The 26,766-nt window shown below is 35.9% G+C and overlaps 1 protein-coding gene across 5 annotated transcripts in view; it reads left to right on the top strand.

Annotated features, from left to right (window-relative positions):
• The window catches only part of VPS13B (vacuolar protein sorting 13 homolog B), a 431,489-nt gene that overhangs the window by 298,491 nt on the left and 106,232 nt on the right, over positions 1-26,766 (top strand). For all 5 annotated transcript variants that reach the window (XM_074554422.1, XM_074554431.1, XM_074554441.1 and 2 more), the window contains exons 34-35: positions 15,832-16,534; positions 25,592-25,729. In XM_074554422.1, coding sequence (XP_074410523.1) covers positions 15,832-16,534; positions 25,592-25,729 — 841 coding nt within the window. The remainder of the gene's footprint in view (positions 1-15,831; positions 16,535-25,591; positions 25,730-26,766) is intronic.

Below are 26,766 nucleotides of genomic sequence, written 5' to 3'. Positions count from 1 at the left end.
AAGCACACAAAATATGTGGGGGAAAAAAAATGGGAAGTTGTATCTGATAGCTGTTTAAGCACTTCGTGATTCAAGAACAGTTTCTATGACATTTTCCTTAATGTTTTCTGTGACCACTTAAATTAAGGTGATAAGATGTTCCTGCATATCAAGATTTCACATAAAATATAGCTGGGGAGGAATTTACCCAATACAGTAATCTACAAAGAAGTTCATAAATAACATTGTTCCAAATATTCCTTGCTTCAACACCCAAGGATATTTCGTATTGTTAACAAAAGGAAAAATACAAATTATTTCTCTAGAATACTGTGTAGCTTCATATCAATAGTGTTTAAAGATTCCCATGCTGGAACAAATCTAATGGGAAAACATCTCATAGGGGTTGTTGTTATTTTCTGGAAAAATAACAGCAAAATAAAAAGTTAGAGTGAGAAAGGAAAAAAGCAAACAGGAACCTTGAAGTGTTGGTTTTCCTCTATGTTCCCATCAATACTAGTTAAAGACTAACGTTAAAAGATTTTTTTCTCCTCTCTTTTGCTATTTTTCCAGATGTTTTAAAATAGAGCATAATGGGATAGAATTATTTTTACATGAGTTGTAAGTACAAGTGGAGTTTCAGCCCACTTTTTTTTTCTTCTTAGCCTACAGGTCTTGATTATCTGAACCAGACCTTCTTGTCTCTGCTCAATGAACTGCTCTACTCTTAGTAATATTTCCTAAAAGATGTAAACATTCTGTCCAATCTCTGTATTCCATACCCTGCCTAGCAATATTTTGAAGTTAACTTGTCAATTAATTTTATTATAATTATCTTCAATAAAATTGTGCTTTCTTATCCAATTAAAATAATAATTGAGTGTTAGGTAAAGTTAATTTAAAACTTCACCATTTCTGATCATTTAATGTACCGACCAAAATAACCTGAAGTATTCATTACAGAAATAACAAAAATATTGCTATTAAAAAGGTCCAAAACTCAAAACTTTTCTTTCTATTAGAACACATGCAAGAAATCATATTGGCTCATTTTTGAGGGGAAAAAAAATAGAATTCCATGAACTATGTGAGAATTGCTATAGGTTTGCCATAAATAGCAAGTATAGTTGGTGGTTGGCTCATATGCAGGACAAAATCACTGAAGGCAAGACAGTGGCTCGGAGTGACCCTGAGGAGAAGAAGTGTGAGAGAGCACGTGCTCTGGCTTTCTCACAGTGTGACATTGCATGTGTCACAGTGCTGATTTCCTAAGGCGGCTGACGAGGAGGGGAAATCGCAGTGTTGGGTCACACGGTGTGAGACCGAGCGTTCTGCATTCTTTGATCTCCACTAATCTTCTCCTTTCAGTCATCTAGTGCTGCTGTACAGAAGAGTTTGATGCTGTGGCAACATTACCTTTAGACAGCTCTAGTTGTGGTTTCTTCCCTGCATGGAGCATCACCTGCTAGGTAGTGTGGAAAACTTGATCCTTGACACGAATTATAAACACATGGATTCTGTAGTTTCCTTCATTTTAAAGTAAAATGTTATTTTTTTCCTTAAAGAGAAAGATGAGAAATGTAAAGGGAAAGGACAGAAGCCAGTAAGGAATGAATTGAAGGCATAGTCAGTGGGCAGTGAGAAATTTAGGTTTTAAATTCTGTTTTCTTTATGAGAAGAATGCTCACTTTGTTCCCCTGAAATTCTCTCACAGGAAACAATTTTTTTCATGAATTTTACCCTATTTTTAGAAGTAAATAAATCTAATATAGTCACCCGGTATGTCAGTCTTCTTCAAACATTACATAATAGTTTTTGTTCTCATCCAAATTAGAAAGCAGAATAGAAGTCTCAATATTAATTAATTTTTAATTGTTTTGTAAAAAAACGGGAGAAGTATGGTGACAAACCAAAGCAGATATTGACACTGAGGGAAAGCCATTATTCAGCGGTAGGCCATATTCACTGTTCAGTCACTTCTGTGACTTGTGATGGACTGGCTGATCACCTAGGGATAGATACTCTCCTTAGTTTCATATTGATTTTCTTTAGGACAGAATTCCACTTTAGTACTATTGTGTTTATTAAGCAAGGAGGCTTAATTTTCTGAGTGTACTGCTGGTGATTATATTGTCTGCCATCCTAATTTTTCAATTTTTCCAGCCATCTGTACTGTTTTCAAATTCAGGTAATGTTGTATCATCTGAGACTGTCTAGTGGAATGATACATTCCATTATTCATGCCTGAGATTTTGTCAGGAAACAAATATGGCTATTTTTTCACAAATTCATTTGTCTGTTCTGTCAGAAATTCATGAGGTCTTCATACTGTTTGAAAAGTGACAAAAATACCTGAATGAATAAATTTTCTTTTAAATAGTAGTGAGTTTAAACATAAAAGAGCATAGCCTTTTCTGTATATAACATCTAATGAATCATTGACAGAATTATTGACAGAATTAAGTGGTTCCTTTTTCCTGTGAAATTAATTTGCATGAGTCAGAGCTGCAACAGTATCCTTGTACCATTTACAAGCAGTTTTATGCATAGCAGAAATAGCTATATTTTATAGTTTATCAATTTCATAACTAAATTTTTATAACTATAATTTTGAAACTAAAAAAAAAGTAAGCCAATCTATAATCAGAAGTGTTTTATTCATTACACCTTAGTAATGGAATGGCATCTGAATCAGTTTCATCTAAATCTATGTTCTGTCTATTCAGATGAAACTGATTCAGATCTAAATCTAAGTGCTTCTATCCAAAGTTGAAAATTTCTATCCAAAACGTGATGCTGCGGCATCAAATGTTTGTTAGAAGTTCATGCCCTTTTATAAATCTGTGTAGTTAAATAATTTATATAGCAATGAACAGACATAATACATATCCAGCTTTAAATATGTTTGAAACCATAAAATATCTGAATCAGTTTCATTTAAATCTAGGTTCTATAGCAGCAACTTTTTAGGATGGTTTAATTGCAAGGTGGCACATATTTTCTATTTCTGCTAATGTTAATGGCCTGAAACCATGGCATGTCAAAGGAAGATGTACAAATTGATTTGTGTGTTTTTTTCCAAATATATAGTAACATGAAGGCATGTAAAAAAAATTAGCACATTTAATACATACCCTTGCATAGAGTTAATGGAGAGAATTTGCACCATGCATAACTTGATTTTCTTAGTAAAGATTGTTCCACAGATTAATCTAATCCACTTAGATAGTAAGTAGGCTTACTAGATTTAATTGCTTTATGGAGTGGCTAAAATTTGTATAATGGCTAAATTTTTTTAAATGTATGTGACAAAAAAGTCTTCTGATAATATTTATCATTGAGCTGTTCATATGTTTTAAACATAGTCTTGTAGCTCAGTAGTGTCAGAGAGTGCCAAATGTGTAACGTTTTGAGAATGCCAATAAAAACCCCTAGCTGGAATAGCTGAATAATACTTGCATCATTTTCCTGGTAGCTTTACCAGTACTTGGGTTCCCACATAGCCACTTGTCAGATGTTTTCCTGAAAATAACAGATATTTTGGTTAGTTCAAGGACACTATCAAAATAAAGTCCTTGCCAGTATCTTGAGTCATTGCCATACCCTGTTTCCGTTCTTAGGAAGCTCTGTCTCATCATTTGATTTTGTTGCCAAAACCAATTGGGAGGTATCTTTTTGAAGGACTGTGCAGTACTTCTTGATACTTATATGAGCAAACATTCTCATTCCAGTCGAATCCTAGATGCTGTTCTTATATTGGAAAAATTGATGTGGTTTTTCTAAGAATCTTCAAAGCAGAAATCTTTTCAATTAAAAAAATATTTAGAGATGAAGTAAATTCACACTAAAGTAGGGAGCCTTATGAGGAGGGGTCTATTTTGCAGGCATGAAGGCAAAACATGTGAGGATTACTCAAAAGGACATAAGCATGTATGTGGATGCACTGAGTTTTCACACAGCAAAAACACCTCACGATAGAAGATCTGGGTTCTGTGTTAGCCTGGAACTTTTAGAAATGCACAGTTTAGTTTTACACTTCAAATTTAAGCAAGTAGTGTGTTTTAACATTTTTAATTGCTTTGCAGTTTCATTCATCCCCTTGCAATGCTGCACAAGTTGCATCCATAGTCATTCTGTGAGGATTTTGAGATAGCTGAGCTAAAACTAAATATTTTGAATGGAAGAGTATAATTTTAACTTTACACTTCAGTTGAGGATTCCATAGGTAGACAATTGTTTTTGAATGTTAATAATCTTCCTCTGGTCATCAGCATTAATTTCTGCAGTTGCGTGGGGTTCTGATTTTCTGTGAATCCTAACAATTCCTTTTGTTCTGACTTGCTTGCAGGGAAGTTCACTTGTGTCAGTAATAATAATTTTCCACTTTTCTTGAACATTTGAACATTGCACTGAATTTTGGTTGAGTGGGGCAGAGAAAGTAGCAGTGTTCCTTCATGGACACACAGTGTTTAGAGTGGAAGAATAATAAAGAGCCTAGCTCTATTTAATTTCTTTCTATGTGTTTGATGTATTCTGCCACCTATCACAAAAGCCAATTAAGTAAAATTACAGTGAACTAATTTTTATTGTGCTTTAGTGGCATTGCTACAAAGTACAAGCATAGGGTCTGTGGCCTTGATAAGTAATATTAATCTGGTACTGTTGGTGTTCCCATTTAGATAGAAGAGGTGGTTATCACACTGACTTACATTGAGGAGTATTTCTCAGGAGTATGGAAGAGATTAAAGAGCTGGACAATCCTTCCATTTTTACAGCTATCTTCCATCTGATTGAGTTGCTGGTTGCTATATCAAATGGCGAAATCATAGATTATCATTGTGATTAAAGATTGGTATGAGTCATGAATATCATGCTAATAACATGTACTGAATCAAATTCAGATTTGCAGCTATTTCTAATTTCTCTGAACTTACCTCTGCAGCTCATTGGCTGCCATTACCTTTTTAGAGAGAAGACATTTTAAAGTTCTCAGTTGTTTACACATAGTATGCAGCTTTGGTGGTTTTGCTGTGCTTAATGGGTTTGCTTAATAATCTTGCATATTAGCACTTTTTTCCTCAGTACGTGCTCCTAGGCAGTGTTTCCAGCTCTTCATTTCACTGAGACTGTACCTTCTCCCCAGATTACCTGTGACTCATGGTATGAATCAAGACTGGAAGTTTCATTCTTGACTCATCCTAAGTAAAGGTTTCCACTACTTTTAACTTTCTCCATCAAAACAGTGGAGGAATAATAACTTAGTAAAGTAAAGAATTCTCAGAAATTAGCAGTGACAGCTATTTCAGATTGTTTGGAAGCTGTTTGAATTAGAGAATCCCTAAAACTGAAAATCTGTTTAGCTTTACTGAGTTGGGGTCCTGTGTACAAGTTTCATAAAACTGATATTTGTTTGAAAACCAGTAATTTAAGACATTCAATTAGAAAGCTGAGCATTTTTTTCTTCAGAGCTACAGGGATAAATAGATTTGTGTGTTTGCATTAGTTCACCTGTTTTCTTGCAGTAGTTGTGTGTCTTTTTTGCTTTTCTGCTAGGATAGGCTATCTGGTCTCTACAGATCATCCTTTTTGGCTGATTCTTTGCCTTCCAAAGAGATTCAGGATCACAAATAAATTAGCTGCCAAACTATTATTTTTCAGTGGGAGATGGGCACAAAACTCTTCTACGTTCTCTTGATAAAGTTCATTATAAAGGCAGTAGTGCCTTCTCCACACTAGGTAAGGGTTCATTACACATTGAACACCTGGAAGTTTTACCCATTGTATTTCTATTAAATTCTTGTTGTACAATGTAATTTCTGAGTAGACTGGCCTTGGTTGAGTGGTTCATTGGGTCATTTCCTAGGTATGTCTGTGAGCAAGCCCACCATAGCAAATTAATTTATGATCAGTTAAAATATATACTTAGATTAATGCTTAGGAAAGTATTTTGATAACACTCAACAACAAAGAGAAAAAAAAATCAAAAAACAAAACCAAAAAAGCAGCAGTTGTTAGTGAACGAAAAGGAACTTCATGGCCTGAACTTGGAAAAACATTTCTATGGAAAAACAGTGTATGTAAACAATATTCAGTAATATGCACAGTCTTTTTTGCATCTTTATTACAGTACTTCATAGCGATATCATACAGAAGTGTGTAAATGTCAGAAGTGTTTTTCTTTAAGAAGTAAACTTTGTAAACTGTTTGTATCTGGGCCTGCTGATGGAATTCAATGTCGTTACCATCCCACAATTTGAATGGCGCCGATGGCATCACAGAACTACAGATAAAAGCTTTAAAAATGTCAAACTGCTGCAGGATGTGTCTCACAATAGTTCTCCCCTGATTTTCCAGGGGGATTTAAAGTCCACTCTCACCATGACTCAAGTGCTGGGTGCTTTGGAGCAGCCTCTCAGCACCAAGACTGATGGGGCTGGAGAAGGCTGGAGATGTAGCTCTGTGTGTCACCCACTCTGAAGGCAGCTTGCAGAGCTTCTCTTTTGGACCTTTCATTCCTGCTCCAATGCCATTTTCTTTTATTTAATTGTTTTAAACAAATTCAGTGGGCATGGTTTAGGATGCAATTTTGATGTTTAAGTTAATCCAAGATGAGCTGCTGTGGTCTGTCCTTTTCCTTCACTGCTTTGTATTGTACAATGAACCAATGAAGGAAACAGAACAGGCCAAAAAAATCAAAAGGTTTTTTGGTTGGTTTGTTGTTGTTTTTTCTTCCTGGGATTATTTTTTTTGGATGCTTCAAGACCCTGAACTGGCTGTTTTACTGTCATATAAGGCACAAACGAGGAGACACACATTCAGTCTGGTGTGGACTTGTACACCAAGGCTGAGACAAACAACTTGTTAAAAATGGGGATATTTTGTCATGGTCTTGTTACCAAAAAAAAATATTCTGGAATTACTAATTTTGTAGGTTTTAGTTCACATGCCATTTCATGTGCTTTACTTCCCCAGGTAGTCTTTAAAATATTCTCAACAAATTGAAACATGGTTTAGTCAAAGATCAGTTTAGGTACAAGTGCATATAGGTGAGATGTAGCAACCTAGGGAAAAGAAAAAAAGCAGTAAGGTACAGATAGATAATTTTCCAGACATCTAGCAGCTTTAAAACCTGAGGCACTCTAGATCCCAGCACATGTTTCAGTGAGCAGTAATGTGCCAGCAGTTGAGTATTTCTCACTGGAGACTCCTGCACTGTGGATTTTTCTGTTCGTAGCATGTAGTCTGACTCAGACTGACTTATATTACTGGAAATAATGTAGAATGAAGTTTGTTTAGTTAGGCAGCATCTGTACATGAAATCTTTTAATCTGCTGTGGATTTAGTTATTTTAGTTATTTAATTGCCTTTAAAATGCTCTAAGTGGGTAAAGTATCTCATATATATGAAGAAAAAGATTGTACCATTTGATCCTGGAAATAGTTCATTTAACTCTACTGTTACTCGTTTAAGAGGTTGAAGATAGTCTGTATTATGAAAGTCAAGTACCAAGTTATTTTACCACATTACAATAATGACTTTTTATTGTTCATACACTCATTCATTGTCTCTTAGAAAATTATACCTAAATTTTTCTTTTGAGGCTTTGTTGAATTCCAGTTTGAGTTATTGCCAGATATTTGGCATCTTCCTTCTAAATATTTTCATTTATTTTACAGAATGCTAAATATTAGTCAATGGGAAAATATCCAAGTTTACTCCAATGGGAGTAAATAACTTTGTTAAATTTCTCATGTTTGGAAGTCATAATAGTGAATGATATTTCTAATATTTCCATATTAGTATAATTTCATTATTTAAACTGCATGGAAATCTGACCGATAACTGAGACTGGTAAAATTAGTCTGACACCAAAATCTTGATACTGAAATGTTAGAGAATGTCAAAGAATTGTAGAATCAATAAGGTAGGAAAAGACCTCCAAGGTCAAGGTCATTGAGTCCAACCTCTGACCCAGCACCACCATGGCAACTAAACCATAGTGCTGAGTGCCACATCAGCTCTTTCCTGAACACCTTGAGGGATGGTGATTCCACCGATTCCCTAGGCAGTCCATTCCAATGCTTTAGCACAGTTTCAGTGGAGAAATTCTTCCTGATGTCCAAACTGAACCTCCAGCTTGGGACTGTTTTCTTACACTTTCAGTATTAGCTTGGGAGAAGAGGCCGACCCTGTCCTTGCTGCAATCCCTTTAGGCATTTGTAGAAGACTAAAGAAACCCACCTCCTTCAGTCACTCCCTGTAGGACTTGTTATCTAGGCCCTTCAGCAGCTCATCCTTCTCTGGATGCACTCCAACGCTTCAATGTCTTCTTGCGCAAGTCCAGTTAGACAACATCAACATTCATCTCTAGGCAGGTCACCTGGTCATAGAAGGAGATCAGCTTGGTCGGGCAGGCTCTGCCTTTCCTAAACCTCTGCTTGGCTGGGCCTGATCCCGTGGTTGTTCTGTACGTCTGCAAAACCGGGGTGAAGTTTCAGCTATTGCTTTAGAAAATATCCAAATGAAACATGCAAGAAGGCTGTCATGGAAAAATGCTGTTTCTTGGCTTTAAATAGAGAAAAAACCCAAAACAGTGCCCCCTCCCAGCCCTCATTACCCTGCAAAAAACCCCACACAAAACAAAAACAAAATCAAACAAAAATAAACAAACAAAAACAAAAACAGAAGTGTGCAAAACTCAGCAAACCTTCACCATGTCTAAAATAAATGTGTGTTTTAAGCCAATATTTTTTGTAAAAAGCAAAGATAGGAGCTTAAATTTTGAATTTAAATATGAAAAATAACACCAAAAAGCTAATGCTTTTAGTAAAAATAGTAATGAAAAAAGGCTGTGAAGAAAAAATGCTCTGCCAAATTCCAGCCTGGTCTTTTTAAATTGAAAGCCTTTATTTGGAAAGAAAAAAAAAAATTGAACACAAGTTTCTTACTGGCCTTCACAGGGTAGCAAAATAAACATATTGTTTGTATTAAGATAAAAAAAATAATTTTGTTGGCATTAGAAAGGATTTAGCACTTGGATATCCCTGTTACAATTGGACCATTTAACACAGCTTTGATTTATGAATATTTGCATCAGTGTTTAACAGAATGTAGCCTCTTACTTTACTTTTGATGAGCTGGGAAAACACTGCACAAAGAAGCTGAGTTTGTATTGCTTCTTGCCATCACAACTTGCATGTAATTCCTGCAGTATTGTGAAAACTGCAGTTCCCTTCTGAAGTAATTCTGTAGGTCCAGAAGCTCATATACACAATTACACTTCAAATTGGCATCATTTGTTTTGCAACAGATTCTGTTTGAAAAGAACACTCCTTAGAGGGAAAAAACCCATTTGACTTTCATGAAATAAACTACTTCAGGCATCTCTGCTATTTTTGTTGCCTCGTTTTGGCTTGATTTAATAGTTCCCTTTTGGAAGACAGCTTTAGGTTCATTTTATAAAGGACTCTTTCTGCAGCTGGATTGATACAAGTAGAAGCAATCTGTCTAGATTTAATAACAGGACTGAAGTCTTAATTTGGAACTTTATTAGACTGGAGGACAAAATTTAATAGACAGGTATGTTTGTATGTTTGTCTTTCATTATATTTCAATGTGAAATTGATATTTGTAAAATATTAATCAATTTGTGAAATAATTTTTATAATGGTCAGAATTAAATTCAGTCATGTAACTCATATGCAAAACATAATATAATTGTTTTAGTTGGAGTGTTCAGTAGAACAATGTGGCAAACAAAGGTCTATTAGATAACAGTGATACATTAACTAAATTTCCAAACTGTTGGAAACTTCTCAATGCAGTAGATGAAAGTACCAAGGAAGAAATTATCCAGTGTTACCTTTGTAATTCCAGTCTAAACATAATGGAAAATCAAAATGGAACATATTCCTTTTCTGTAACTTACTTTGTCAACTAGGCAAGATTTTTATTTCCATGTAAATATTAATACTGTTTAGAAAAAGGAATAAAACTTGGTCACATACAACAGTGATGGAGCAGATGTGATTGGCACTTTGATTTTGTGGTTTCACACTTGTGAGTCTTTCCATAACTTATGTAATGTGAAGCATGAGCTCATGATTGGCTGAAGGGTTTTGATCAGAGTTAAGAAATGACTGGAAATTTTACTTCAATAGTGTCATTATATGACCATAATTAATATGAGAAGTTGGAAAAAATATGCAGATGTAGATGGTTTTCCTCTAGAGCGGCTGTACTTCCAAAGATTATATTGCCTACAGTTATTCTATTAATTAAAGGATTATTCTGTGAAGTACCAGAAAAAGAACATTAAAATGTTTATAGTGAAATATGCACATGCTTACACTGTTTTTGTTGAAAATTCTTGAGAGATTAAGAAATATAATGTAGCAATTCTACCAATTGTTGTAAAATGCTTCTCTTTGATTTGGTAAATGTGTTAGTTGTTGGTCTAAAGTATTAGGTTTTGTGTTTACCTTTTTATTTTATTCCTTTTTATTTTATTTTGTTTTGTTTTGTTTTGTTTTATTTATTTTACCTTTTTATTTTATTCCTGCGTTTTATGGAGTAAAAAACCTTGAAGACATCACTACCATCTCAGTATTGTGATCAGAAATGAAAAATAAACAAGACTTACCTGGTTAAAATTGCAGTGACCTTAGATGAGACTATTTGCCAATGCTGAAAAGCAAATCTATTTATTGATCCTTGATTTTATGATGTACTTATCTCTGTGTGTTCTACAGGCCATGCCATTTCCATGCCCTTTCTCATGGTAGATATATGTGCCAAATGCCCTAGTGAACTCAAGGGGTTAAGCTAGTAAAGTTACCTATCTCAACACATGAAAAGGAAGAATTAACCACAGTTCCCCAGCTAGCAGTGTAGCTTTCAACACCTTTTCTATGGTGCATAGTATTGATAGGATATATAACTGTGAAAGGACAAGAAAATGCACTGAAGTGATCTAAGAAGTAAACTATCATCTTGATGTGTTTTTTCTAGCTATTGAAAACCTTTCCATATTGCAACTTATTCTGACAGAGAAACTGTAGAATACCTCTGATTGAAGTACCATCTGGTTATGCTCAAGGCTTTAAAGCTATTATCTCAGCTTAAAATTTCAGCGTCCTATACTTTTTTCTTCACCAAACTATCCATTTTTAAACCACAAATATTTTTCCAGTCCTTTCAGATTTTATCTAAAAGTATATTTTAACAGTATTTAAATAGTTCTTAAACAATAACAATTTATCTTGATAGATGACATGCTATGTTTTTTCATTTTATTTTAATTAGCTATTGTGGAACCAAATTCCCTTTTGTTTTATTCCTTTGAATACTGTTTAATTATAGTTATCATGCCAAATATCTTAAAGGTTATTTTACCAATACAGTTTCATTTAACATAAGCCATGTGGAATCAATAGTCCTGTTTCCTAAAGTGAATGCTTGGAAAATCTTACATTCATATGTTAAGAGTACACATCCTTTCCTCATTAGCTGGAAAGTACAGGGATTTTGGCACAGGTTCTGTGTGGAAGCATTGTGCAGCTTTTATATGGATTTTGTTTTTAGCCTTTGATGACACTGTTTAGAATAGGAAGTATCTAATAAGTAAAGCATTTTGTCTAATGTGCTGCCAGTGTGTTTAATATATGCCTGGAGGTCTGAAACATTATCTTCTCCACTATAGTAATATGCATTTAATTCTCTGAAAGCAGAAGGTCGAACTTTTAAAAGGGACTCAAAGTACATTTTCAACTAAAATAATTTGAACCACATGGGATAGGGGACCAGAGTAATGTACGGTTGGTTTTTATGGTTTAATCATGATCATGTTAATGCACACCAGTAGCTAATTAAAGAAAACTTTTATTGTTCGTTTTAAATGGGTTATGTAAAGAGTAAGAGAATTGATATTATACAGCCCAATGATAAATGTTGCCATTACATTTGCTAACAGCAATATGATGTTGCTGTTCTTGACATCTTTAAAGTATTGGCCCATTTATTCCATAACAGAGCAAAGAATCTTTTAGAATTGTTATACTGAGATTGTTCCTTCTCATCTTCTTATCCCATTAGAGGAATACCTAAATGCTTCCCAAGTTTATTACTAGACATGTCTTCAGGTTAACTCTGAAACATTGTTGGAAGGCTTGATGCTCTACTGAGCTGAAATTGATGCAAGAAGTTCCAGTGGTACTTCTGCATTTTTATTTTGTACGCAGTTGTGTTATGTACAGCTGTCTTGCAAATCATTGTCCAAGTGTGTCAACCTTTATAATATATTTGGTAAGACCCTACATAAGTCAAAGTTTCATTGTGAAACCGGGTGGCATGGAAAACCGTAATAGGATATGGTGTCTTTCACCTTTTGGGCACTGGTTCATATTCCATACTGCTTAATACTGAGCAGAAATTGCCTTCTGAGTGCTGTTCAGTGACCTGCATGAATTGATTTGGGGTCTCAGTAAAGTTTCTGTAGTTGAATGTCCTCATAACAGGAAACTCGGCAGTTGGGACCAATTAGCACCCTTGCAGCAGTCTTCACAGAGAACCTATAGCCTGGCTGGTGATGGAGACAAAGCTACTTTCTTACCTTCCTAGAAGTGCTTTGTATAGACCAGAACATTTAATAAATACTTAATGATAAAAAGAGGCAGAGGAAAAGAACTAGGCTTCAACTCAAATCTGTTTAGGTGTGAGAAGAGAGGATCCATTCAGAAACCACAAGTACTGTGATGTCTTCCTCCACTTTATCATATGCATGTGATGCTTTTCTCCCTGGAAGGTTGTCACTTGGTGGATGACACTGTATTTTCATTTCCTCTGGCCAAGTCATGCATAACCTAAATGTCAGGTAGCTGCAGAAATTTCTTCTGCATAGAGGAGAACAAGAGAATGTCATGTAGTAACCATAAGAGTGTCGTTCACCACTGAATCATGCTTTCTGAAAACGTTTTTCATCAGACTTAACTGATGTCTGTGTAGCAATTAAAAATTTCTGGGTTTAGCAACATATGCCCTCAACTTAATTACAGGCAGCATTTCCATGAAATGATGTGGCAAGATTTTTTCACAGCTCCATCCTTTCTTTCTGCTTGCCCTCAACACATGAGCAATGAAAATGTGTATTTTTAAAATACCATATGCAGAGTTTCTAATGAGAGATGTCAAAATAGCTGTTTAGTGGAAAATATTCTGAAATATTCTTTTTCAACCTTATCTGTACCAATTGGTACCATCTGTACCAATTTTGGAAGTGCCATCAGTGCAGGATATGGGTGAAGCACTTTATAGTTTGCCAGGCAGAGAGGCTGAGGTGTAAATAGCATAACTTTGCTAGGATATCAGGAAGAATGAGGATTTCTTGGCTCACAATGTAGTGATTCATTAAAATGGTCTCTAGTTATTTTTACAGAGGCAGCATTAAAAGTGATATCACATTTACAAGTCAGTGATATGAGTCTGCCATAGAAAACAGCCACAAAAAATTTTATTGGTTATTTGAAAAATATGTACATGAGTGAATCTGAAAAGATTGTAACCAGAGCTGGCAAAAACCTTTTCAAAGAAAATCTCAGCTAGTTAATGGTTCTGGTTTAGGATTTCCTCCGTAATACTTTTTCTAGTATGTTCATTCCTTTAAAGGAAAGGAGAGGGGATTGCTCCCTTTGTTCCATAAAGCACAATATAAAGGAAGATTTTAAAAGCCTGCTTTTCTTTACCTCCCTCATAACCCAATTTCTGCAATACATGTAGAATCTAATACATTGCTGCATAAAGACCATATAAATTTGAGGAAATTGAGAAATTCACTGTCCTTTATTCCTGTTGTTAAGTTGCTGATAAATTATTAATTTTTAATTATTTATTTTTAATTCATTTTTCTCTTTTGAAGAGGAAGCTATGGTACTGTTTGCCCTAGTTCGTATTTCACTTCTTGAAGATTCATTTGGGTGGACAAGATAAGAAGAAATTACTGAAATGGGTCCTGCAATGAAGAAATAAAGTCATTGAGTCAATGTTCAGCGTCAGCCATAAAAATCTAATGAAATACTGGACATCTGGATGGAGATGGAGAACAAGACAGAAGAAGCATTTCACTTCTGTAGAGAACTGTAGCGGTTCCACTTCTTGGGTGCTTCATAGAGTACTCAAGAAGGCCATAGTGAAGTTATAGAAGTAGAAAAGGGAGGCTAAAAAGATTGAAGGTGCTGGAGCACCTTTGTGAGGAGGGACTAAAAAGGCTGGGATTTCAATGTCTGAAGAGGAGAAGGCTGAGGGGGCTGTGGTCATACTTTACAAAGTCATAGCAGCACTAATAAAGCTGAATGTGGACTTGAACCATTCATATGCTACAAAAGGTTGGGGGAAAACAATGTCACTCAGAGGAGATAGTTTAAAACAATTTAAAAAAAATTTTTGAACTTGTTGCCCCCGAAGGTTGTGAAGAGCAAACAGTGTCAGTGTGTTCAGAAAGGAAGTGGATGAATTCATGGTCAAGAAGCCCAGAAATGGTTACTAAAACGACCACACAAACATGTACCCCTGGCATCCTACATGCAGGAGCTGTAGAGGAGCAGATTGCAGGATGTGGACAGAGTTTCTGATATTTCTTAACAGAGTTTCCTCCTGGTGCTGTCGAGAACAGTGTAGTGGGCTAGATGGGGTAGGAATCCAACCGAGTTGGGCGTTTCTTGTGTTAGCTCCTGTACAGAGCAGAGCAGAAACTCTACCGCAGTAGCACAGATGGAAGTGTTAGTTGTGCTGTGGAAGTTATACGGGGTGAATGTATGACTTTAACCTTCATATGAGTCTGAGTAATTAGTCATATATCAATAATTATTGAATTTTTGCAGATTGTTTTTTTGCCACATATTTTAGTATATGCTCCCCACCTTGTCCTCAAGCTTTTGATAGAATTTCTAGTTGTTTCATGAGCAGTATGGAAAGTGTTTTTTATTGAAGTACTTCTTTGTCTTGGGATATCTCTGTCTCTTGAGTTGGGACAATAAGGTCTCTGGAAACAGCCTTGCAACTTCTTATTTCAGTCTTGCACTCTTTTTGTTTGTCAGTGGTGTATGTTTTCTTTTTGAAATATTTCTATATGCAATGATTTCTCACATGAAACCCTATGAATGTCACAGCCAATACCCTATCTAGCCTTGGTAAGCTAAGAGCTCGTTCCCCTCACCGAGATAGTCTTCAGATAGTTTTGATGTTTCCTTTAACTTTAGTGTTTTATATAAGGCCGCTGCCTTCCATGACTCGTTAAGAAAACTGTTTTTCTACAATATATTTTTCAATACATTTCAAATTATAATTTCCATTTAGTCTTTTTATGATTTTGTAGTGGATTATTATTATGTTTCATTTAATCTAATTACAGTACAAAATTTTAGTGACAAAGGTGACTTTTTGAGCATCAGTGCTCAGAATTGGAAAATAATTCTAACTAAGCTTTTATTTGCAATACATTATTTCATAGATATATGGGTTTATATTAATCTATAAATTTCTTATAAATACTTTGAAGTTTTTTTAATGAAGAGTTTAAATTTTTAAAATGTTTTCCAGCCCTAGAAATCCTTACTGCTTGGTTATTTTTTTTCACTTTTACTTTTTTTTGGCTCTTCAACTATTGTGAGTCATCATTTCATTGGAACAGACACCTGCTGTGTTTTCATGAATGATTACTGTGTTAAAGTTAACTTGGCGGATTTTTTTTTTTTATAATTCTCTCTTTTGACATCATGTTTATGTAGTGATTTTTTTGCTGTGAAGTGGAAATAGCTGGAATATGGATATCAGAAATTAATATAACATTTTCCTTTGCAGGTTTCCAAGCAAGAACAGAAGAAGATGGATGTGGCTGATGGAGGAACAGTTGAGACTTGTTCCCGTTACAGCGGGGCTCAGGACAGTGGAATTGGCAGCGACAGCGTTAAGATCAGGATCATTCAGATCGAGCAGCACAGTGGCACCAGCCAGCACCGCATTGCCCGTCCTTCCCGCCAGTCCTCCATCGTGAAGAACCTCAACTTCATTCCCTTTGACATTTTTGTCACAGCAAGTCGAATCTCATTGATGACGTACTCATGCACTACCTCACCTAAATCAAAACCAGTGCAAGATCAGAAAGACGGTGAGAAGATAAGCAAAAGCTCCTTGAACCTTCCAGAAACCGTCTCAGGCAGCAGCCATGATACCAAGAAGCCCAGTCAGCCATGCATCTCTTCTGTCACAGCAGACGATCTTTTGAACAGTAACCCTCCCCTGTCTGCTGGCAGGAAACCAGGTCTTCTGTCGCTGGAGAGCCTGCACGCTTCCACAAGGTCGTCTGCTCGCCAAGCCCTGGGCATCACGATTGTACGGCAGCCTGGGCGCCGCGGAGCGGGGGACATAGAGCTCCAGCCATTTCTCTACCTGGTTGTGTCACAGCCCTCTGTGCTCCTCAGCTGCCACCACAGAAAGCAAAAAGTAGAAATATCAGTGTTTGATGCTGGCCTTAAAGGAGTCACCTCAGACTACAAGTGTACAGGTAAGAGCATTTAACATCCAGTCCTGGTTATAACCATGAAAATGATTGCACGTCTCAGAAGTTACAGAGGGTGGTGGAAAACAGCTCAGGAACTTCAGGACATCTTTAAATATCAATCACTAAATACACATATTTTTAGGATTATGCCTCACAGCTGAAGCAAGTTAAGTGTGTAAAATGTTTGAAATTAATTAAGATCTAACCTTTTAGCAACCAGTTCTTCCTGTTTCTTAGTACTGCTTTCTCATTACCAGATTGTGGCAGGGGTTGTTGCATTGCTGTAACTTCTCAAAGTTTTCTAAGGAAGTAAAGGTTGTAGGCCAAGGTAATTTCATAAAGAGCATTTTTTATGACCGAATGTCACAATATTTTCCTATACCAGCCTACCAATAAAATGTAAAGGTAAACACTGTAGAATCACCTGGTGTTTTGGACATAAGCTGTAAAAAAAAATTAACTGATCTTTCAAACAGCATCAAGAGAAGTCATTTTAAGTTTTCATTCAATTGAGCAAGAGGGTTTTGCAGCAAATTCCATCTCTTAAAAAATGCACTTTTTAAAATTCTATATGCAGAGTTTATAATGAGAGATGTCAAAACAGCTCTTCAGTAGAAAATATTCTGACATATTCTTTTTCTGCCTTATCTGTACTGCTGAAGAGAGAAATCAAATGATTGCAAATCATTTGTCTAGCAGTCAGTACAGGGTATACTGATTTTATTTTATCATTATGGAGTGTTACCCCAAAAAATGTTAATGACTATGCAAATAAACAAACAGCCAGAAGGATATGGGGTTTTAAATTGTTTTCTGAATGAGAGCTGTGGGTACTGCTAGTTTTTCCTTGATAGTATTTCCAGCACAGGAGTTGTGAACAGTATTATACTTTCCTGTGCAGCTTTACCCAATCTTTGCTGAATAAGATTGTATCTTTTGAAAATTAGCATTAAAATAACGTGCTTTTGCAAAGGACTAAAAATGCAATCAGTTCTCAGAAATCTGAATTGTAGTGGAACTTTTAAGAGTAATTAAACAGTGAAAAAGATTACGCAGTGTAAGAAAAGATACCTAAAACAGGGAGATTTGTTCTCTGCTACATTTTATTAATCCTTCTGGTTTTGTCTTTCTCTGCTTTTCCTGTTCTGTCTTGCCTTGAATGAAACACAATTGTGTCATGAATTTGATTAACTCCAGATTCTCATGTGTATTTCTTACGTACTATGTAAAATGTTATTGCAGCAATTAATGTGAAGCAAAGTCACAAAGCAAAGCTTGAAGGAAGCTTGGAGTAGGTCTAAGATCACATCTTCATTAAGTTAGTGCTTTGGAAAGATGCAATAGAACTTCTTCATGTCTTATGTCTGAGGCATTCAAGCATGTCCTTGCTACAAGCTGCCACCACCAATGAACTGGGCAAAATTCTTTCTATTCTGCTTCTACAATTACCTCCTGAAGTCTTTCACCATCTTCATGTCTATGGCAACAATTCTACAAAACACAAGCTGTAATAAAATCTTCTTATAACTTGAAAGTGCATCAGAGAGCACAGAAGCATGGCAAGAAGTCTAAATAATAAAGATAGTAGGAGCATAGAGCCTGAGAGCTCCTCAGTCACCACAGGTTGCCGGGTTGCTCATTGGGAGACTAAAGATCAGCCATACATGGGTCTTACCCCTTTCTTTGGCTTTAAGTTTCCATGTCAGGCAAATGCAAAGAAGTGTGGAGATAGGACTCAGATGTTGTGTGAAGGCAGAAGTCCTGGTCTCATGCTGCCTTTGTGGGCAGTAAATAAATACCTTCCTGTGCATCACAGAATCCTGTGCTTGCTGCCAGTGCAGTAGCCCTCTTGTCAAAAGAGTTTGAGAGGTGGTTGCTAAAGTGCTAGTACCTAAAAATACCATCCTAAATGTATTAATAAGTTAATAAAACTAAGGCACACTTCCAGTTACACTCTAATTCACTCAGCAAAGAAGGTAATATAAAGTTTTTATTGCCTGTTGTTTAGGAACACCTGCTGTGCTAGGATTAACGTTATCATACCACTATAGTAACATGTTGGTTTTGGAAATTTCTATTTTTCATTTCTAACACATATTAGAGGGAAAATAGCCATGAGCTGTATGTATTATATATGTGTGTGTTTGTGTGTGTACATATTATACACACACTATATATAGCATATAATATAATACAGAATAAGGAGCTCTTTGTGGCATTTTTTGTGCTGCTGTTGTTGATTTTTTTGATCAGACCAACTTTTCTTGGCATTGTGATTATTTGTTGATAGTTTTGTCTGAAAGAGATGTATCATCCATATGAAGAACAATATAAAGTTTGCTTGAAAGAACCAAGTTAATTTCTCTCCTTCTGTACGATACACATGCTCTATATTCCTTAATTTCTCTGTGTATCAAGGACTGGAGAGTGGGAAAAAGGCATAAATGGTGTTTGAATTGCAGTGAATGTTGCTAAACTGTATTTCCAGTTAGCCTTTTTAGAAGACTGTTCTTGTGTATATACATATGCATGCAAGTAACTCTATTATCTAACGCAGAATGGGGAAGAGAACATAAGATAAATTTAAAAGATATTTTTAACTGGATTATAAGAACTGAGGGAGCATATTCCCCCTTGAAGACAAAACAAAAAAACAAACAACCAAATCATAGACCAAATGAAAATATTGGTGCTTCTCATCCTGTTATGTAGATAGGCAACAGCACAGCAGCAACTCAAAACTTCAGGCCTACAACATTGCAAATTTTGATCACAGCCTAAAAATTGAGACTTGTCTGAGCAAAAGTAAAATTACATTGTTATAGGGTTTTTTGGTAAAACTATGGGAGTGTTTTCTCATTACTTAAACTAATATGGTTAAACTTACGTAGTTAAGCTATATATGAAATATTTACATTGCATTCAAAACATGCAAATAAAACCTCTGCCATTTAAAATATTTCTATGTATTCTGTGCATTCTACAGCATATTCACTGCGTAAGAGTATTTTAGGAATGTTTTAAAAATTTTTTCTATCAATTCTGGTGTGGAATTCTGAAGACTTGAATACTGTTCATTCAACAGCCATAGATTTAGATCTTGTGAAATATTGTGCCGTTTCTTGCAGTTTTTATAAAAGAGAATAATTTACAGTTCTGAAACAAGCCTCAAATTTTTGCAAAGCAGAAGCAAATGCAGAATTCTGTTGAGAAATTAGGAATGTCTTATTTTTTGTTTGACATAAGTTACACAAATAAACTTTATGGTAAAGAAAATCTTGTGATAGTCTGGATCTAGTTGTGCTTTTCATCCCTCACCTCCCAATAGTGTACTTCTAAGAAATATGTTGTTTAGCTGTAGGTCAGCAAAGATTTTCTAGACTTTAGAAATGCTTCTAATAGGTAATTTGATGACAGTCTATTTTATAAACCTTTGTATAAGAGAGAATAATAATTAGTCCTGGGCTGGTGACAGAATTAAGGGTTACTGCTTCATGATGGCTTACTGCTTTGAACATTATGTAGAAATGAAGATTTTATATGTTATATGTTATGAAGCCATATGTATTTTATTTGGGACAAGGATTTTGTTATTAGTTTTGAATAGAGCATAAAATTCACAATCTTGCACATTAAACTATCACTTGTGAGACAGTGCATTGTACAGTGGCTGAAACACCAAATTTCATCCAAAGAACTTGGCTCCTCCAACACTAACTGCGTTATTTCTAGCTTAATTTCTGAAGCACAAAAGAAATAAGAACTTGAGAATTAAATAGGAGGAAATAGGCCATTTAAAAGTTCAGCATTCTTAGTTTATTAATTATCAATCAGTAGCAGCACATTTCCATCAGACCCGTCTCTGCCTGTGGGAGCATTTGCCTGCCTGGGAGCCAAAGACCCAATGGTTGTGCTTCCTCAGTCTTCTCTACAACCACTTCCACTGGAAAGTCAATTTGGAGGAGGAGACTTATAAGGTTGCTGAAATGTTAACTCAGTTTTATTAAGGTTGTGCTAAACTTCTTCATTTGTGTTTTGTAATTGTGCAACTTGATTGCAGTTATGCTACTGCAAGGTACAGGAACTTAAAATCAAAATAAATAAATTAATGGAATAAATTTTAACTTCTTAATAAGTGGCACTAAAAAGACTAGTTGCTCCTTGAGTTTATTTGTAAGATTGTGTATAAAAAGACTGAAAGATACTGTAAAATGACTTTTTTATTAAATGCTCATCCTATATTTAACACAAAAAGGCATCTGCTAACTGTTAGGTTTTGCTAGCAGAGTTTTGGCCATTTTTACTTAAATAAAATGGGTGCAATTGTTTTTAATGTAATCTCATAAACTGCTTTTATAAATATTTTTTTTAAATCTTTATTTGCTTTGTTTCAGGTAATGTAATCCAGATACAAAATTGCCTCATTTCCTGACCACTGTGCTCTGGGCATTTTTGAAAAATCTTTTTTCTATTTGTTTGTTTGTTTACTTTCAAAGAGGAGGTTGTGGAGCTTGGTTGTTTCAAGGGAGAGAAATTTCTCAGTAAATATCTGTTATGATGGAATTTCTTCAACTTCCGTCAACCACTCATTTGCAAAAAACAGTCATTGTGGGGCCATCCAGAATTATTCTTGATTTTTATTTTATTTTATTTTATTTTATTTGACACCCACGCCTTTGATGGCAGGGGGTCCATGAAGAGCAGATGCAGTAGCTAAGACCACATGTAACCTCTGATCTAATGGAAAGCCTTTTCCAGGCTTTTGCATGAAAAGCAGCGGAGGCTGGCTCTGGCGGGCAGCCTGATTCACTGCCTCTGTGGCAGCCTGTGCTTCCTACATGGCACAGCGAGGATTTAAGGCTGTTTCCTAGCGTGGCATGGAGGGAGTTCTGCTGGGCTGTCACCTGTTCCCCTCTGGGTGTATTTATTGTCCAGTACATCTGCAGCCATGGATGGGGGGGAGCAGTGCAGCCCCCACCCATAAAGCCGAATTGGCCTGGGAATGTGCATTCCTCAGGTTACTTTAAGTGCTCATTCTTGAGCTTCTGACACAGCACTTGTGAGTACTCTAGCAGAAATGTTTTTCCACTTGTGTTCTTTAAATTCCAGTGGAAACAGTTTTGAAAACAAGACCAAACGTTCCACTTCAGAGTTTCAAATGCAGAGATGATTGCAGCATCATACTGGCTTTTAAAATTGACTGCAGACCAAAATGTGATTCACGCATTGAAATGAAAGCACATTGCCGTGCTCGGCTGGGCTGAGGAGCGCTCCAGCCGAGCGGCCGCATCGCCGTGCCGCACTCGCGCTCGGTGGCCCTGTCCCTGCCCGGGGCTCACGGGGCTCTGCTCGCTGAGCTCCCCCCATTAGAGCCTCCCAGATGGCCCCTCTGCTCCCTTAGCTGGCCTGGTGTCAGCTACCAAGAGGAACAAAGAGTGTGGAGAATGAAAGTCTTCAAGATGCAGAATTTCTCCTGCCTTCCTGGTTTCCTTTCCCCTGAGTCCCTGTTCTCTTCGGAAGTTTGGGGTTTGCTGTCTGCTGTTAACAGAAGACCAAGGGGATAGCAGTGAAATCAAAAGCTTGCAAATTCAAATCAAGTTTAGGAAGATATTTCATAAAGTGAAGTTTGGAGCTGAGGTCTGGATCTCAGCAAGGCTAAAAGTGGCTTCGTGGTTTTGTTTGGGTTTTTTTTTTTGTTTTACTTTTTATTTTAGAGGGTAGAAAGAAGGTAAATGTGGTTCTGTTGAAGGTTTAACCTTCTCAGTCTTACAGATTTTAAATTACAGTCTTGTAATTTAAAGTTTTGTTGATCTGTGATAGTTGTCTCACTGTTTTTCTTTTGCTGCCGCAGACAAATTTTTCACATGGTGTAGAGGATAAAATTTCTGGCCATCTTCACTGCTTCTCGCTTCTCAGTCCTTTCTTTTCTCTATCTTGGCTTGCTGTGGAGTAATTCTAGCCTCTCCTTTTACTTATATATGCATCCCCTGGGTTTTCTCCAGCATTTTCTTTATACAAATAACTGCAAATTTAAGTGTTGATTTTTGGGAGAATCATAGAAAATGGAAATGGAAATGACCTATTATAATACATTATTCAGAACCAGTTCCCTGCTGATGCATAATTGTTCCCAATTGTATATTTTATAGTGTTCTGTCAAGTGTATTTTTAAACATTCTGAATGCCTCCATCATTTCCTTGAGAGACAAGAGTCCTTTTTCTAATAGCTCTTCTCATCACGAATTCCTCACTTCACATTCTAAAATTCTTTTTTTTTGTTCAGTTACTTCTGTATTTCCTGTAATTTTGGCATAGGGATTGATTGACTGATATTGCATTATTCCTTTCCTAATTCTTGATCCTCTGAAGATGCATGGGCTGCTTTCTACCTTCGAAGATATTTTAATAGGGTCATCTTTTGGTTGTTTGACCTTTGAGATATATATTTGTCTTACCCTCTTACGTGTTATTTGGAACTCTCCTCAAGTTTTTGATATACACAGGCATAATCAATTTTGAAACCTCTGGATTTTAGCTTTCATATCATTACATAAAAACTTAAAACTGGACTATTTGGATGGGCAATCAAGTCTGTTACCCAGATTCCAAATTAACTCTGTGCTATGGGCTTGGAAGCACTCAAGCTGGCTCTTTGCATGGCCCTTTGATATTATTCACTCTGATGCAAAATTGTCAATACAATACTCCTGCTTCCAAAATTAGTTTCACTTGAACTTTAAAAAAATGCTTAAACTCAGTAAGACCAGTGCTGAGTTAAAAGTAATGTATTTTGTTGGAGTTGTGCATTGAGGTTTCTTCATGTTGTGTTCCTAATATGTAAATTTTGGACTCCTTATTATTCACATATCCCAGTCCTGCAGTGCCCCAGGTGATGACAGTGTTGCACTCCTTGGAGACATGACAGAGCAAAAAAATCTTCTGAGAATCCCATGGTTACTTTATTTTTTGGTTCTGTACTTAAGTGCTGCAGTTCCCAGTAGCCCGAGGGGAGTTTGTGTAGTTAATGAAATATGTCACAGAGGGATTTTCTGCTGTGTAAGTTCTTTTTATCAGAGATGTTTTCGGCTTGAAAGGGTTACAACTTTGAAATAATTATTAGGTATTTAATAAGGTAAACCCATCTTAGGATAATAAAACTACCTGTAAGTGTGTTTTACAAAAGAAGTGTTCAGCTAAATGTAGTAGATTTTCTGAAAAGCTGGTAGAAGATATAGGTTGCTATATACAGTATATGATGATATCTTCCAGAAATGAGACTAAATAATGGCATATGGCAGTGTTTTGTGCCCTATTAGTACACCTAAATGTTTATATTAATATTTACAGAGGAACTGTAATTTAGAGATGAATTTAATCAATTCAGTGACATTCATTGAGCAATATTCAGTCATCTTTACAATGCTTTACACTATATATTCTGGAAAATGTTAAAATGTTAGCTGCTTATGATGTCTACCAGCACAAAACAAGATATAATTTTATAGATCCAACTCAGAGATGCTTGTTCAGAACAGCTGTAAATCTGTGTTTTGGAAAAAATGTGTACCTTGGTGGTAAAGAGGATAATGATGGTGATGATTATGAGTAACAGTAGTAGTAGTAGAAGTATTTTCAGTATACTAGAGAAATGCCAGACGCAACAAGATATTCCCTAAAACAGTTACTACAGAAAAGGGAGTGTGCCACACTACTCTGGTTATTGTAATTAAAAGAAAAGGATTAAGAATCATAAAAATGTGAAAATTTTCATGGAAAATAAACAGATCTGTTGTATGCAATGACAGCTATTAAATAACTGTTGAGAGCTGACTTTATAAATGTGTAGCAGGAATAGAAGGAAGAAAAGGCTGTAATGTATATGCCATACAGTACAAATACTGCTGTAAAGTCATTGCCTGAAAATTGATCAAATAAAAACAAAAGAATGTGCTAACTTTTGATCTTTTCCATATAGATCTAAAGTCATGATCAATTGGTTTCAGTAGGTTCTTTGAAATCACATAAGGGTTCATATGTGCCAAGTTTTATATGAATCACATGATAAGGTCAAGAAACACAAATTCCAAAGCTGGCTTTATATACCCAGTCCACATATGACTGTGATACCACAATACCATATGTTGACTATAACAGTGAGTATGTAAATCCTGTTCCTGAAAGGAATTAATTCAGCAAAACTCAACCCAATTATAGCAGTTTTAATTGACTGAAAAGGAGAGAATAGCTTCAAGAAAATCTCCTTAAGTTGAGGATGAGACAGAGTAACATAGCAGACTTCATAATAAACAAGGACTGATTATTTATAATTTAAGACCATAATGCCAGAATCGAGACGGCTCATAATGAAGATAATGAGTCCCTAAAGATTAAAAAGCCTTTTTTCCCAACTGTTTTTCCTATGTGTGATATGTGGAAAATGAAGGCCAGAATAGCCCTTGGATGAATTTAATTTTAATGTACTTCTGTAGTATCACAGTGATCAAAGGAGCACCATTCAAGGTGGTACCCAGGAATAGCTACTGGTTAGCTATTGAGGGAAGCTGCAAAGGGAATGGTACAACAGCACTGTTGTCGTGCTCTGTTCCTGAGCTCTCATAGCATTCTGGGTTTTTTGCCTTTATAATTTCCCTTTCCATTATTATTTTCTCTACTGAGCAATGACAATACAATCTAGTAGCAGGTTTTGAGCACAGATTCTCTTGTAAGGAGTCCTCATTAGTTAAAGCTGAAATTGTGTGCTATTTACAGTTGTCTTGTTTTATTGATGTATTTTACTCATATTTTACTTGGTATTTTTGCATGTTTTCTAAATTTTTTGTGATTTGGACTTTGTCCTCTTACCCATGAGTGTGTGCATTATTCCACACATGTATCTGTCTTTAAGTGCAAATGCTAGGTAAACCAGTTATATTAGATATAATATTTACCATAATAAATTTAAAATTCTTTCATTTTGTCTAGTCAGTTTTGTATGTAGCATTTTGTAATATATCATATTCCTGGAATATTGTCAATGACTATGATGATTATCCTCTGTAGATCCTGGGAAGACTCTACCAGAAGCTCTGGATTATTGCAACATTTGGTTGCAGACAGTTGCAGGAGAGGTAGATGCTAAAAGTGGTATTCCACCTCCTCTTATCACCGTGCAAATTAAAGACTTCCTTAATGGACCAGGTAAGTGCTGCACTTTAATCTTTCTTTTCTAATGTAATCTTGGTTTTAGATATGCACACATGGACACAGCATGGAGCCCTGAGCAACCTGATCTGGTGGAAGATGTCCCTTCCCATGGCAGGGGAGTTTGAAGGAGATCAGCGTTGAGGTCCCTTTCAACCTAATTATTCTATGACTCAGTGATATCAGATAATCAGAATTGTATTGTATTCCTTACTCACTAATGTGAAATTGTCCTCTGGCAATTACCCTGAATGAAAGTGAAAACTGGGGAATGGGTAGTCCTGGACCAGTCACTGATTTAGGGTTTAATTATTAATTTTCTTCCCACAGTAAGTTTAGAAAGGCTGAATCTGTTGAATTTCCAGCAGAACGAAGCATACCTGCTTCTAGTCCTGGAAAACTGAAATGTGATTGCAGTTGTGTTTAGAAAATGTGACTTTTATAAAGTTTCTGAAGATTTTTCTAAGCTATCTTCTCTTGGGTTCTTTGAAATCTGGATACCTGGCTCTGGAAATTACAGTCACCTAAGTGCTGATATTGTAAAATTTAAAAAGTGATAGTAATATTGTGTTTCTTAAATTAATGTAAGTGGTGTAATGTAGAGGTGTATTAGCATTTGCATAACATAATGTGACTTGAAATTCCACTCCTAGAGCATCAGAAATTCTTGCCAATTGCATTCTCTATTTTGTGAAGCATATATTTATAGCTACATCACAGTGAAAAATAATTGAGGTTATAGTGAAAGTTAGAAAATACATAACTTTTTTTCATTTGCATATTTGTTATAGTTTATTGAATTATTTAACCTATTTTCTTATCCTGAATATCCTTCACACAGCACAGCTGTTATCAGGCATTTAGTGAGAAGCTCTTGAGTACAGGATTTTCATGTTCTTTCAGTTGCCTCTTCATACAGTCTTACAGCACACTATCTAATCTTAGATCTGCAGCAGAATTTCCTTTGCATGCCTTACAGCTGTACCATCTGAGCTCTACAGAAATACTATTGTACCTGCACAACCCTCACATGG

Source organism: Zonotrichia albicollis, chromosome 1 (assembly GCF_047830755.1).
Source record: "Zonotrichia albicollis isolate bZonAlb1 chromosome 1, bZonAlb1.hap1, whole genome shotgun sequence".
Taxonomy (NCBI): Eukaryota; Metazoa; Chordata; class Aves; order Passeriformes; family Passerellidae; genus Zonotrichia; species Zonotrichia albicollis.
This window is presented reverse-complemented; position numbering and strand designations above follow the sequence as displayed.